A 14,875-nucleotide genomic window follows, 5' to 3' on the forward strand; every position below is an offset into this window, starting at 1 on the left:
TGTTACCGACATCTGGGGAAAATTTCATGTCAATAACACCTTTTGAAATATATTTAACGGTACTTAGAAAGTTAGTGAAGTGTTCAATACTGATTCCACCATCTGTGTATATATATATATATATATATATATATATATATATATATATATATATTACAGTGGGTACGGAAAGTATTCAGACCCCTTTATACCCCATCTTGACTGGCAAAAACCAGGAATGTAGAAATGTTATGCAAAATTATTAAAAAAGAAAAACTGAAATATCACATGGTCATAAGTATTCAGACCCTTTGCTCCTCAGTATTGAGTAGAAGCCCCCTTTTGAGCTAGTACAGCCATGAGTCTTCTTGGGAATGATGCAACAAGTTTTTCACACCTGGATTTGGGGATCCTCTGCCATTCTTCCTTGCAGATACTCTCCAGTTCCGTCAGGTTGGATGGTGAACGTTGGTGGACAGCCATTTTCAGGTCTCTCCAGAGACCAATTGGGTTTAGGTCAGGGCTCTGGCTGGGCCAGTCAAGAATGGTCACAGAGTTGTTCTGAAGCAACTCCTTTGTTATTTTAGCTGTGTGCTTAGGGTCATTGTTTTGTTGGAAGGTGAACCTTCAGCCAAGTCTGAGGTCCAAAGCACTCTGGAAGAGGTTTTCATCCAGGATATCTCTGTACTTGGCCATATTCATGTTTCCTTCAATTGCAACCAGTCCCTGCAGCTGAAAAACACCCACATAGCATGATGCTGCCACCACCATGTTTCACTGTTGGGATTGTATTGGGCAGGTGATGAGCAGTGCCTGGTTTTCTCCAAACATACCGCTTAGAATTATCACCAAAAAGTTCTTTATTTGTCTCATCAGACCAGAGAATCTTATTTCTCATAGTCTGGGAGTCCGTCATGTGTTTTTGAGAAAGCTCTATGCGGGCTTTCATATGTCTTGCACTGAGGAGAGGCTTCCGTTGGGCCACTGTGCCCGACTGGTGGAGGGCTGCAGTGATAGTTGACTTTGTGGAACATTCTCCCATCTCCTTACTGCAACTCTGGAGCTCAGCCACAGTGATCTTGGGGTTCTTCTTTACCTCTCTCATCAAGGCTCTTCTCCCACGATTGCTCAGTTTGGCTGGACGGCCAGGTCTAGGAAGACTTCTGGTGGTCCCAAACTTCTTCCATTTAAGGATTATGGAGGCCACTGTGCTCTTAGGAACCTTGAATACTGCAGAAATTCTTTTGTAACCTTGGCCAGATCTATGCCTTGCCACAATTCTGTCTCTGAGCTCCTTGGGCAGTTCCTTTGAGCTCATGATTCTCATTTGGTCTGACATGCACTGTGAACTGTGAGGTCTTATATAGACAGGTGTGTGCCTTTCCAAATCAAGTCCTATCAGTTTAATTAAACACAGCTGGACTCCAATGAAGGAGTAGAACCATCTCAAGGAGGATCACAAGGAAATGGACAGCATGTGACTTAAATATGAGTGTCTGAGCAAAGGGTCTGAATACTTATGACCATGTGATATTTCAGTTTTTCTTTTTTAATAAATTTGCAGAAATGTCTACATTTCTGCTTTTTTTCAGTCAAGATGGGGTGCAGAGTGTACTTTAATGAAAAAAAAATGAACTTTTTAGAACTTACCAAATGGCTGCAATGAAACAAAGAGTGAAAAATTTAAAGGGGTCTGAATACTTTCCGTACCCACTGTATGTATATGTGTGTATATATTGTGTATATATATATAATCATCAACACATCTGCATATAGAGTTGATGTGGCACTGGGTACTTATAATCTGCATCTCTTTATTAACTCTAATGTTATGATTCCATATCGCCTTCATAGTACACAGATCTCTACGCGTTTCCAGTCCCTAGACTTGGGAGATCATGTTACTCAGTACGAGTCCTGTACTATAACTACCACAGGAGCTTTCTTCATATTACATCAGGAGCCTAATGAGGCATTTTGTGGCCCTGTGGATATCTTTATTCCGTAGCGTATAAATCAGTGGGTTCAGCATTGGGGTGAAGACGGTGAAGGAAATAGCTGCAATCTGATCGATTTGTAGAGACTCTTGTGTAACTGGGCGCAGGTAGGTGAAGAGCGCTGTACCATACAACAGTATGACAACCATCAGGTGCGCCGTGCAGGTAGAGAAGCCCCTGATCCTCCCTGCAGCTGAGGGAATCTGAAGAAGGGAAATACCAATAAGCGCATAAGAAAGAAGAGTCAGAAGGAATGAGGCCATGACTAACGACCCTGTGATGAGAGACAGGAGCCTGACATTGAGCGAGGTGTCAGCACACGCCAGTCCCAACAATGGTTTGATATCACAGAAAAAGTGGTTCACTCTGTTCGGACCACAGAAAGGAAGCTGAGAAGTGAATATGGTGTGGACCAGCGAGTGTACAAAGCCAGCAGTCCAGGAGCTGAGGGCAAGTGAGAGGCACATGGACACATTCATGACCACTGTATAGTGCAGAGGCCTACAGATGGCCACGTACCTATCATATGACATCACCGTCAAGATCAGGACCTCTGTACTGCCCAGAAAGTGGAAGAAATGCATCTGGGCCAGGCATGCCTTCAGAGAGATTTGCTTCTGCCTAGTCAGTAAGTTCTGGAGCATTTTTGGAACCGTAACAGAAGAAAAGCAAATATCCAAGAATGAGAGGTTACTGAGGAAGAAGTACATTGGGGTGTGGAGGCTGTTGTCTAAGATCACAATAACCAGGATAAAGCCATTTCCCAGTAAATTCAAGGTGTAGATGATAAGGAACCAGGTAAAGATGGTGTCCTGCAGCTCGGGCCTCTCTGTCAGGCCCAGGAGGACCATTTCATTTACAGCTGTCTGGTTCTCAACTTGTGACATCATGTACTTCATGAATCCGATCAGGTTTTATAACAGCAAACATGAATCATGAAATGAATGAGGTTCCTCTGAGATGATCCTCATCTGTCCTCAGATCCACTGCAAATAAATAATAGAATTTACAAAAGATGGATCAGAAAGAGTCACTCAATGGCTCAGATGGGATTAGTGGCCCAGGTCGGGCTTAATGATCAGTTAATGTCAGACAATTATTTATTTCATTCTGGTGACAATGCTTTTCCCCAATATCAGAGAGATAGATGCTCTCACCAACAGCACTGGGAAATCCTGACAGCATGTGTTGTGCACGCTGTGAGGATTCATACGTTTATATTCACATAAATTGACTGCAGACTTTCATCACAAACTTGGACAACCCCTGTAATATTCCTAACATAAATACTAATGCAGTCATCATTAACTTTTCAAAAGGCACAATACTTTATCAACAAGTCCATGTATCCCATAATCTTACAAGAAATGGGTTGTTACATGTGTATAGGATCGGAACTAAGAACAGCACAAGAACAAGTCACCAGAACCACCATCAGTACATAAATACATCACAAGCTCCCGCCTCAGTGATGAATATATCACCAGAACCATCATTAGTACTCGACTAAATAATAATAATAATAATAATTTTATCCCTATAACGCTAACATAATCCGCAGCACTTTACAGTTAAGCGGGACATGTACAGACAATAAAAACAATATAATCTAACACATTTCAACAGTTACGGGAGCAGTGAGGATCCGGATGCTCGCAAGCTTACAATCTATATGGAAATAGGTCGACAAAACAGGTAGAACGTGCTGTTGTGTACGATCCAGCTATTATTATTATAATTTATTTATTTTATTTATTTATTTTACTCACTTCTATAGAGACATTAATTCCATAGCGCTTTACAGACATTATCGACACCGTCTCCATTGTGGCTCACAATCTAAATTCTCTATCAGTATGTCTTTGGGGTGTGGGAGGAAACCGGAGAACCCGGAGGAAACCCACACAAATACGGGGAGAACAGTGTTTTCATATTAAGCTGCATGATCCGGTCACCAGCCAGGATCTGTATATGTACATGTATGACTGGTCACCAGCCAGTCTCTGTATATGTACATGTGTGGCGCCCCTGAGGGTTCAGTCGCCACAGGGGTACTGCACCTCAGACCGAGGTGTGGTATCTCCTCTCCGAGGTAGGGGTGGAGCACCTCTCAGGACTCAGCCATCCATTCAACACTACACACTCCTGTCCTGAGGGGGGCTTTAAGGCACCATAGTGCTGCCCCAGCCGGGATATAGGAGATGGGGGGAACCAAAGATAGGGGGAACCATGTAGTGGGTGAGGGTGGAGGACGCACCTTTAGGTTACACTCATTCAATTATATTTAATCAATGGCCATCTTAGGTTCAAGGTCTTTGATTGTGGTCTTCATCACTGAACGTGGAACCTGCAGCTGATTGAAGATACACGGTCCTCGTCCTCTGGCCTTGAGGCGAGGAGCGGGCTGGAGTTAACGGCTGTCTCTACCCTGTCAAAGTCCCTACCTAAGAAGGCCTGGAGGGGAGCAGAGGAGACAAGCTCCACAGGAAAAAGGATCCCAGGGGGATACAGACGGAGCGGCATACACCACCTGTCCTCACTATTCTGGCCTAGTCAGAGGGACTCCTGCTGCAAGAGGGGTACCGGCCCCCGATATCTGTCTCTGCTACTTCACGTCTCAGTCAGAAAAGCCCGGAGGCTTAGTGGATCCCACCGGGTAACGGACGGAGCGGAGTCGTCACCCGTACCCTTGTTCTGTGTATAGCCAGAGGGAGACCCAGCCTTGTAACATGCACCACATACGGACAGGAGAGGACCTAGTGGGAAATTCTAGGAAAACTCTGGTGCGGGGGTCCTGATTGATGCACCCTAACTATCCGGAGTGTGCTGAACCCCTTCCTGGTGGCTGCAGCGCGCTGTGAGGAGCAAGGAGAAGCCTTGCAGCTGACACCTAACAACGTGAGTAAAGTTTGGAAGACTGCATCCACTGCCTCCGGTTCCTCATTTCAGCGCGACACCGCACCGCACCACCCACTACGACTCCCCTGATCCGTCATCTCGATTACCACCGTCCCTCCTGGCCCTTATTTTTACTGTGATGACCCTGGGCACGGGCCGGGCCTAGGCCACGACTGCATCCACCGTACATAGGAGGCCCGGTTCCGAGTAACCCCCATCTCTCAGGGTAGGGCTAGCGAGCGGGAGCGAGGCGTCACAGACCTGGCGTAGTCAGCAGGATTGCGTGCCCGCAGCAGCGGAGAAATTGTCCCCATTGCTACCGGGTACTGCGCGACTTTACAGAAAGACTGTCATTTCACATTCCATGTGGCGCCCGCCCAAGAAGAATGGATGCCATTATGTGCAGAAAGGACAGCAACCCAGCACCTCACATCGTGGGCCTGGCTCCCTCATGGTGCCAAAAGTGCAGACCGCCCCCTGCAGTAGAGACACTCCGCAAGGTAATGTCCGTCAAAGCGGATGGGATGTCCCTGGGAGTGCCCGTCAGCCAGCCGCCCTGAAGCCGCACCGAAAAGAGGAGGAGACGAAGGCAACAACGAGGTGTGGCCGCAACAATCCCAGACTCGCCGCACCCTGCAGCAGTAATGGAAGCCACCGAGGAGAGTTCTCCAGAATCCTCCAGCGCTGGCCCAGAAGCTGCTACCTTCCGTGGCATGGGAGGAATCCACTTGACCCCGGAGGAAGCCGAGTTCCTCCGCGAGGAAGCGCAGGACCTCACCATGAGGATCGCGGAGGCGCAACGACTGGTCTCCGGAGAGTGGCGAGAGAAGGTGCTCCGCAAGATTCGGGCCCGCCGCCAGAGCTCTGCAAGCCTATCCAGCAGAACCGTAGCCCAGACAGAGGAAACCCAGGAGGCCTCGTGCAGCCCAGGAGCAGGTAAGCAAGAAATCCACGTCCCAGGCGCAGGGCGTGCTGTACTTCTCCTGAGTATCCTGTCGGCACCCCTGTCCCCGGGCGCCATCCAGTGGGAGCAGCTTCTAGCTCCGAAGCTGGAGGCCCAAGTTACCGCTACCACCGGAGGCCTGCTGTGTCTCCCGACTCCCGGCCAACCTCCTGCCCTTACTGAGGAGACTCCCAGCTCCAACCCGGTCTGGTCCGTACTGGTTGAGGACCAGCAGCAACCCCTGCTGACGCCGCTACCCAGGTCGCCTGCTCGGCGGCGGAAGAGATGGCTTGGGACAACCAGGGGGGGGGGACCTGATGGGCTTCCCCCAGGAGACCCGGGCTGAAGCGCGGAGGAGGGAGGAGATGTGCAGAAGTCAGCTCCTCCAATTTGATAAAGAGCGACGCCAAACGGAGGTCCGCTGTGAGCGCCTGGAGGTGCGGACCAAGGCCGCAAAGTCACGGGCCCGCCAGGCAGAGGCCGCCCATCCAAGCCCCAGGGAGGAAGGCCAGATAGTCAGATTCCACCAGGAGGCCAGATGGGGCTTCATTCGCAGCCCCCAGTTCCACCAGGACATCTTCGTGAATCGGCGGGACGTCGAGCCGCAACTGGAGCAAGGCCACCCTGACCGGAACCTCTACCCGGGCGACTTGGTGTCCTACACCCGCCACCACGGGGAGCGTGGGTGGTACGCACTGGACGTCCACAGGGTGTTCAAAGGGGATGCCCCCACTCACCTGCCCACAGAGGACCGGTCAGGCTCAGTTGGCAAGAATGAGCCTTTTCCTAAGTGGGGATACCGTTCCTAAGCAGCCCCGGAGGTTGTACCTCCCTGTTGACTAAGTTACTGTTTTAAGTAGTTATGTTGTTTTTCCTCCCGGTTTAAAGAGACATTTGTCCCTGCGGACACTGGCAGTAGACAGACTCACTTTGTAAATAGTTTTGCATCTCTTTAGGTGCCCCCTATTGGTTTTATGCAAAACCGCTCTACTACTACCTCAAACCTCAGAAGCAAAACCTGTCTGGAGTGGCTCTCCTGGAGGTCCAACTCAGGATCTCCATGCCCTGCAGCCACGCCAGGGCCTACGTTGAGGGTTTGGGACAGGTCCCTCATGCTGCTGAACTGACTCTTTTCTACAATATTTTCTACAGAACTGTCTACTTGCATAATGTCTCTTGAATGTCTCCCATGTGTGCATAATGTCTTTTATACATGCATAATGTGACTTAATGTTTGTCTATATTTATATTGTATATATATTATTGCAACGCTCAAGAATTGAGCTTCCCATAAAGGAAAGATAGTTTTACTGTTATGCAAAAATGTAAAAAGTCTGTACCAATGCTTTGCTCTCTTTCCAGCCCATGGACGTGCTGTGTTTCACCAGGGGGGAAAGTGGCACCCCTGAGGGTTCAGCCGCCACAGGGGCACTGCACCTCAGACCGAGGTGTGGTATCTCCTCTCCGAGGTAGGGGTGGAGCACCTCTCAGGACTCAGCCATCCATTCAACACTACACACTCCTGTCCTGAGGGGAGCTTTAAGGCACCATAGTGCTGCCCCAGCCGGGATATAGGAGATGGGGGGAACCAAAGATAGGGGGAACCATGTAGTGGGTGAGGGTGGAGGACGCACCTTTAGGTTACACTCATTCAATTATATTTAATCAACGGCCATCTTAGATTCAAGGTCTTTGATTGTGGTCTTCATCACTGAACGTGGCTTTCCGGTGGAACCTGCAGCTGATTGAAGATACACGGTCCTCGTCCTCTGGCCTTGAGGCGAGGAGCAGGCTAGAGTTAATGGCTGTCTCTACCCGGTCAAGGTCCCTACCTAAGAAGGCCTGGAGGGAAGCAGAGGAGACAAGCTCCACAGGCAAAAGGATCCCAAGGGGATACAGACGGAGCGGCATACGCCACCTGTCCTCACTATTCTGGCCTAGTCAGAGGGACTCCTGCTGCAAGAGGGGTACCGGCCCCCGATATCTGTCTCTGCTACTTCACGTCTCAGTCAGAAAAGCCCGGAGGCTTAGTGGATCCCACCGGGTAACGGACGGAGCGGAGTCGCCACCCGTACCCTTGTTCTGTGTATAGCCAGCCTTGTAACACGCACCACATACGGACAGGAGAGGACCTAGTGGGAAATTCTAGGAACACTCTGGTGTGGGGGTCCTGAATGATGCACCCTAACTATCCGGAGAGTGCTGAACCCCTTCCTGGTGGCTGCAGCGCGCTGTGAGGAGCAAGGAGAAGCCTTGCAGCTGACACCTAACAACGTGAGTAAAGTTTGGAAGACTGCATCCACTGCCTCCGGTTCCTCATTTCAGCACGACACCACACCGCACCACCCACTACCACTCCCCTGATCCGTCATCTCTGCCCTGAGGCCCTGATCCGCTTGTGGGGTGTAGCACCATCTTCTGCTGCCACGACATCCTGCCTCAGAGGACTGCCGCAGCGCTAGTGGTGAATCACCAGGCACCACAGGTGGCGTAGTCATTACATGCACTCGATTACCACCGTCCCTCCTGGCCCTTATTTTTACTGTGATGACCCTGGGCACGGGCCGGGCCTAGGCCACAACTGCATCCACCGTAAATAGGAGGCCCGGTTCCGAGTAACCCCCATCTCTCAGGGTAGGGCTAGCGAGCGGGAGCGAGGCGTCACACATGTATGACCCGGTCACCTGCCAGGATCTGTATATGTACATGTATGACCCATTCATCAGCCAGGATCTGTATATGTACATGTATGACCTGGTTACCGGCCAGTATCTGTAAATGTACATGTATCATCCGGTCACCAGCTAGTATCTGTATATGTACATGTATGACCCATTCATCAGCCAGGATCTGTATATGTACATGTATGACCCGGTTACCGGCCAGTATCTGTATATGTACATGTATGACCCAGTCACCAGCCAGTATCTGTATATGTACATGTATGACCCAGTCACCAGCCAGTATCTGTATATGTACATGTATGACCCGGTCACCAGCCAGTATCTGTCTATGTACATGTATGAACCGGTCACCAGCTAGTATCTGTATATGTACATGTATGACCCAGTCACCAGCCAGTATCTGTATATGTACATGTATGACCCAGTCACCAGCCAGTATCTGTATATGTACATGTATGACCCAGTCACCAGCCAGTATCTGTATATGTACATGTATGACCCAGTCACCAGCCAGTATGTGTATATGTACATGTATGACCCAGTCACCAGCCAGTATCTGTGTATGTACATATGACGCGCCCCTGGGCCTGTGTCGCGCTGCGTTGTGCACGCGGGAGCTTACCCGGAGCTGGATCTCTTGAGGGTTGTAGTCTCGTGGCGGTGACCCGGTCCGTGCCCAGGGAGTCAAACTGAGCGGCGATGTAACAGCGGTAGATGTAGGACGACTACGCCACCCGTTGAATGCAGCTGTGGAGCTGCCGCTGCAGGACAGTCCACTGAGGCCGGTGGATGGATGGTGCAGCGTAGATGGTATAACCCCCAACGGGAGGGGTATGGCCTCAGGGCAGCAGATGTGGATGATGGGGGTAGCAGGAACCACTCAAAGACGGTGCGGTGTAATTCAGGGTCTTTACTGGTAACAACGATAGACCCTCCCGGAGTACTTGCTAGTGAACGGGGCCTGGTCAGTCCTTGAGCAGATGGGATCTCCCCTGGCCAGGCGGAGTTGTAGGCCTCCCAAACTGACTGTACTCTTCTGGCTACCTTGCTAGAAGCGGATATAAGTAGCCCACGTCCCTGAGTGTACCGTGTGGTGCTCACCCGTATGGCCGGTGACTCGGGGCCTTCTAATGGCTTCCGCTCCACGATGGCGGTGCTGGTCCCACGCGTGTGACCGTGCCTTCGGGTTTCTGGGCCTGAGGACCTGAAATCCCCTGCCGGTCGGCTTCTGCTGCTGGGTAGGAGTTAGTCCTCACAGCCTCGGACGCCGGGTCCGGTAAGAAAGCTTCTCAGTCAGGGCGAGCTCTGCAGCTGCCAGCCCCTGACTCGTAGTAGTATTGCTTCTGCTGTTTCTTGTCTCTACTCTCCTTGACTGACTAACCCTGCCTCAGCCCAGGGTTTATACAGGGGAAGTTCTTCCCCTCCCAAGACTGGGCAGGAGGTGTGGCATGCACAGGATCCCTGACCAAAGGACCTCCCACCTGCTCTCAGACATAACATTACATTACTGTGGAAAACCAGACCCCTGGGGTGCCACATTCCCCCCTAGTGAAATTTAGTACTCCGGGACTAAACATATTTTAGAAAAAAACATAACAAGATATAACAACAATAATAGTACAATAAGAAGAAACACATAAAGGTGGTCACGGCATGTCCGTAACCGGGTGTAGTCTTTGAAGAAAGCAAGGTGTCCATTTCACCAAAACAGGGAGACGTAACCAGGTAGGGGTCTGTCCTACCCCGAGTCCTTAACAGTCTCTAGTCCATCCTGGGTTACGCTCCAACTATGTACAAGGATTCCCGGTAAATCCACCAAGGATTCCTAAAAATAACTGGAAACACAAAATTATACACAAGCAACAATACACAGATAAACATAAATAAAACAATTTATACACTTCAAATCCTCCAGCGTGCGGGTAACTGGCCTCTAGTGGCCCTAGTGGACCTACGGAGCTGACTGTCTGGCCCTGAACTACAGGGTGTAGGAGCTGTCAAGGGTAAACTGGGCAGCTGTCTACCGGCTCTTTGTCTCACTAGGGGTACGGCAGGCTCACTATAAGCAGAGGGTTGATCCTCCTGTTCTGCTTGTGTGGAGTCTTCTGCCTCCTGGACCGGCTGTTCTTCCAGCTCTACCTGTTGCTCCGTAGGTGCTTGGGATGCTGGTTGGAGGAAGGTGAGTACGGGTACCACAACTGCACCATTGACTTGAGTCCAAGACCGAGGGAAGTCCCCGAGCACAGTACTAACCATATCTTCCCTTTCCTCTACGGGTCGATGGTCTTCTTGTTCCTCTTCAGGGTTCCTCAGTTGTTCGGGACACTTCTTCAGGTGGTCCCGGGATACAATGGCTGTGGTTTCCCCTCCGTCTTTACTGATGGTACAAACCTTCGGGTTCTCGTGGCTTGAGGGCAGTACGGTGTACGGGTCCTTCTCCCACTGGTCATCCAACTTGTGGAGCCGTCTCTTCCTCTTCAAGACCTGCTCTCCGGGTACCAGGGGAACAGCGGGAGCATACTGGTTGTAAGTTTTCTCTTGTCTTTCCCTAGCCTGACAGAGACTTCGCTCCACGCTCTCCTGTACTCTCCGGTACTGCTGCTGCCTCTCTGTGTCCCAGTCTGTTTCTGGTGAAGTGTCCTCGGGTGTCAGGACTCCCATTTCCAGGTCAACAGGTAACTTACCAGGTCTTGCCCTCATTAGGTAAGCCGGGGTACAGTTGGTGGAACCTACCGGGATGTGGTTGTATAGGTCCACCAGATCGGGCAACTTCTCAGGCCACAGACTGCGTTCTTCCAGGGGCAACGTTTTTAGAAGATCCATTACCACCTGGTTCATTTTCTCACAAAGTCCATTAGTTTGCGGATGGTAGGGTGTCGTCCTTATCTTCCGGCAGCCATACAGATTGCAGAATTCCTGGAAGACCTCCGCTTCAAAGGCAGGTCCCTGGTCCGTCAGCACTTGGTCCGGGTACCCGTGTGGACGGCAAAAGTGCTGCTGGAAGGCTCTAGCTGCTGTTTGAGCCGTTAAGTCCTTGACGGGGACGACAACCAGAAACCGGGAGTAATGATCCACGATGGTTAACGCGTAGACGTAGCCACTTCTGCTTGGGGTCAGTTTTACATGATCCAAGGCTACCAGTTCCAACGGTTGCCGGGTGACGATGGACTGCAGGGGAGTCTTCTGGCTGGCACGGTCCTTCCTTCTCAGGTTGCACGGGCCACAGTCTCTGCACCACTTCTCGATGGTTCCCCTCATGCCTACCCAGTGGAACCGCTCGCGCAGCAGGAACTCCAGCTTCTTCCACCCGAAGTGTCCAGCTCCGTCGTGGTATGCCTCCATCACCATGGCTGCGTCTCTTCGTGGCACCACTACTTGCCAGAGTAATTCATGCGTCCGGGAGTTAACCATTCTGCGGCACAACTTCCCTTTGTAAAGGAACAGTCGACTCTTCTCTGCCCATAGTTGTTTGGCTTCCTCCGGAGCGTCTGGTTCAAGGCGAGCCTCCGGCCGAGTCAGCATTTCCTTCACCAGTCGGACGGCAGGGTCGCTGTCTTGCGTTTCCGCCCAGTTGTAGTGGGGTAAGGGGTTCAACGTAGCAGCCTGCTTACTCCTTACCCGGTGGGAATACTGGATAGTCCCATGACGGTGGAATGCAGGGAGTTCAACTTCTTCCAGTCCCTCCGGATCTTCTCCTCCATCCGGCAGGTTGGGCATCCTGGACAGGGCGTCCGCGTTGGTATTGGAGCGTCCTGCCCGGTATTTGATTGTGAACTCGTAGTTGGACAGACGGGCCATCCACCTCTGCTCCAGGGCACCGAGTCTTGCCGTGTCCAGGTGTGTCAACGGGTTGTTATCCGTGTACACGGTGAACCGGGAAGAAGCGAGGTAATGCTTAAAGCGCTCGGTGACTGCCCATACTACGGCCAGGAACTCTAACTTAAATGAGCTGTAATTCTCGGGGTTCCTTTCGGTGGGTCGCAGTTTTCGGCTGGCGTAGGCAATTACTCGTTCCTTCCCCTGCTGGATCTGGGACAGCACGGCTCCTAGCCCGATGTTACTGGCGTCGGTGTAGAGGATAAAGGGCTGGCTATAATCCGGGTACGCCAGGATTTCGTCCCCCGTGAGGGCCATCTTCAGCTGGCGGAAGGACTCTTCTTCCAGCTCCTCCCATTTGAAGGGCGGCTTCTGGTTCTTGGCCTTCCGGGACTGGCCTATCAGGAGGTCCTGCATAGGTGCTGCCTTTTTGGTGAAACCGGGAATAAACCTTCGGTAGTAGCCTACCAACCCGAGGAACTGCCGCACTTCTTTTACGCTGGAGGGGCTTGGCCATTCCTTAATTGCGGTGATCTTATCAGGGTCGGGAGCCACTCCGTCAGCGCTCACCACGTGTCCCAGGTACTGCACCTTTGGTTTCAGGAGGTGACACTTGGAGGGTTTCACCTTTAGGCCGTAACTTGCCAGAGCTTCGAACACTTCCGCCAGGTGTTTCAGGTGGTCCTCATACGTCTTGGAATATACGATGACATCGTCCAGGTACAACAGGACCGTCTCGAAGTTTCTGTGGCCCAGACAACACTCCATTAGTCGTTGGAAGGTTCCCGGTGCGTTGCAGAGTCCGAACGGCATGCAGGTGAACTCGCTAAGTCCCATCGGGGTGGTGAATGCGGTCTTCTCCCGGTCCGCCTCTGCTACAGGAACCTGCCAGTACCCGCTAGTGAGATCCAAGGTAGAGAAGAAGTTAGCAGATCTTAAAGCAGCCAATGACTCCTCTATCCTTGGTAAGGGGTACGCATCCTTGTGTGTGATACGATTGATTTTCCGGTAATCTACACACATCCTCATGGTGTTGTCTTTCTTTCGGACTAAGACTAGTGGAGCTGCCCAGGGGCTACAGCTATCCCTGATCACCCCAGCCTCCTTCATGTCTCTAAGCATCCCCTTGGCGTGTTGGTAGTGGGCAGGGGGTACGGGTCGATACCTCTCTTTTATAGGAGGATGGTCTCCCGTGGGGATGTGGTGTTCTACCCCCTTGACTCGCCCGAAGTCTAACGGGTGTTTACTGAACACTCTCTCGTACTCCTGAACCACCCGATAGACTCCTTGTTTCTGGTGTGCGGGAGTGGAGTCAGTACCCAGATGTAGTTGCTGACACCAGTCCTCCATGTTTTTCTTAGAGCCGTTACCTTCCTCCGGGTGAGATGGAGGCAAGGGTTCCACAGATTGTATAGAATTTTGGTTAATGGTATATAATTTGGCTAGCGTGGCATACCGGGGCAGGTACACTTCCCTCTCCCCGATATTTATTATGCGAACGGGCACCCTCCCATGGCGTACATTAACCACCCCCCGTGCTGTCAAAATGGTGGGCCTACTGTCCGAGTAAACTGGTTCTACCATTGCCTGGTAATCTCTACCTCTCAGACCAATAGCTGCCCGACACCAAATCATCATTTCACTTTTTGGGGGCATGGCAATAGGAAAAGGGTCACACATTCTTACGCTACCAATCTCACCGCCGGAGAGTTCCACCTGTTGCCGTTGCATCAGTGCCCGGATCTCTTTCTGGAGCACCCGCTGCTCGCCGGAGCTGGCGTTCTTGGCAACCTGCTGTAAAAGGAAAATCACCTCTGCAAGACAATTTTCAATTACATTAGTTCCTAGAGTTATTTTTGGGTGACTCTCATGTTTGTCAATATCTACAATGATCAGTCCCTGTGCTGCCAGTTCGACTCTACCGATTTTGATGGTCACCTCTTTAAATCCGATCTGTGGCACGGGCTGGCCATTGCTGGCGATGATACTCAAGTCGTCGTCAGGGTAGCGGGTAATATCCGAGTCATTCCAGTACTGCTTAAAGAGCACGTACGGGATGGTGGTGACCTGTGACCCGGTGTCCAGTAGGGCACTCATGGGAATGCCATCCAGTACCACAGGCAAGACTGGACGTCCTCCCACATATCTGTCGCACCAGTTCGATGGGCCTGGTGATCTTTTTCCTGGGGGTTGGCCCTCTACCCCAGGTTGTGCCCGTTTAAAGAACAGTACCTTGCCATATGTCCAGGTTGATTGCAGCGGCGGCAGATGGGTCGTCCGTCCTCGCTGTATAGGTCACTGGGTCTTCCTCTGGCCGGTGGGGTCCTCCTTGGTCGACGCCACGGGATGTCCTCCGGTCCGGATGCCAGCTGGATCTTCCCTGGGGTGGAAGCCTGTAAAGACTGCACAGTTCGGGTTAGCGCAGCAACGCTCTTAGCTAGCTCTTGGACCTGATGGTGTAGGTCTGGAGCCGGGTCATTGTCCAAAGCCTGCGCATCAGCTCCCACAGGCCCTGCCGACAAGGGCGCCGCCTCCTGGTGGTAAGTGATAGCAGGGCG

General features: G+C 51.4%; 1 protein-coding gene across 1 annotated transcript in view; it reads right to left on the minus strand.

The window, feature by feature from the left end:
- Positions 1–1,930: 1,930 nt before the first annotated feature.
- The window catches only part of LOC141243726 (olfactory receptor 12D2-like), a 38,940-nt gene continuing 25,995 nt past the window's right edge, over positions 1,931–14,875 (minus strand). The window contains exons 2-3 of the mRNA XM_073668947.1: positions 11,926–11,989; positions 1,931–2,853 (exon numbers count right to left, since the gene is read on the minus strand). Coding sequence (XP_073525048.1) covers positions 1,931–2,853; positions 11,926–11,989 — 987 coding nt within the window. The remainder of the gene's footprint in view (positions 2,854–11,925; positions 11,990–14,875) is intronic.

This window comes from Phyllobates terribilis, unplaced genomic scaffold (genome assembly GCF_046119375.1).
Source record: "Phyllobates terribilis strain yellow unplaced genomic scaffold, ASM4611937v1 Scaffold_2__4_contigs__length_985480577, whole genome shotgun sequence".
Taxonomy (NCBI): Eukaryota; Metazoa; Chordata; class Amphibia; order Anura; family Dendrobatidae; genus Phyllobates; species Phyllobates terribilis.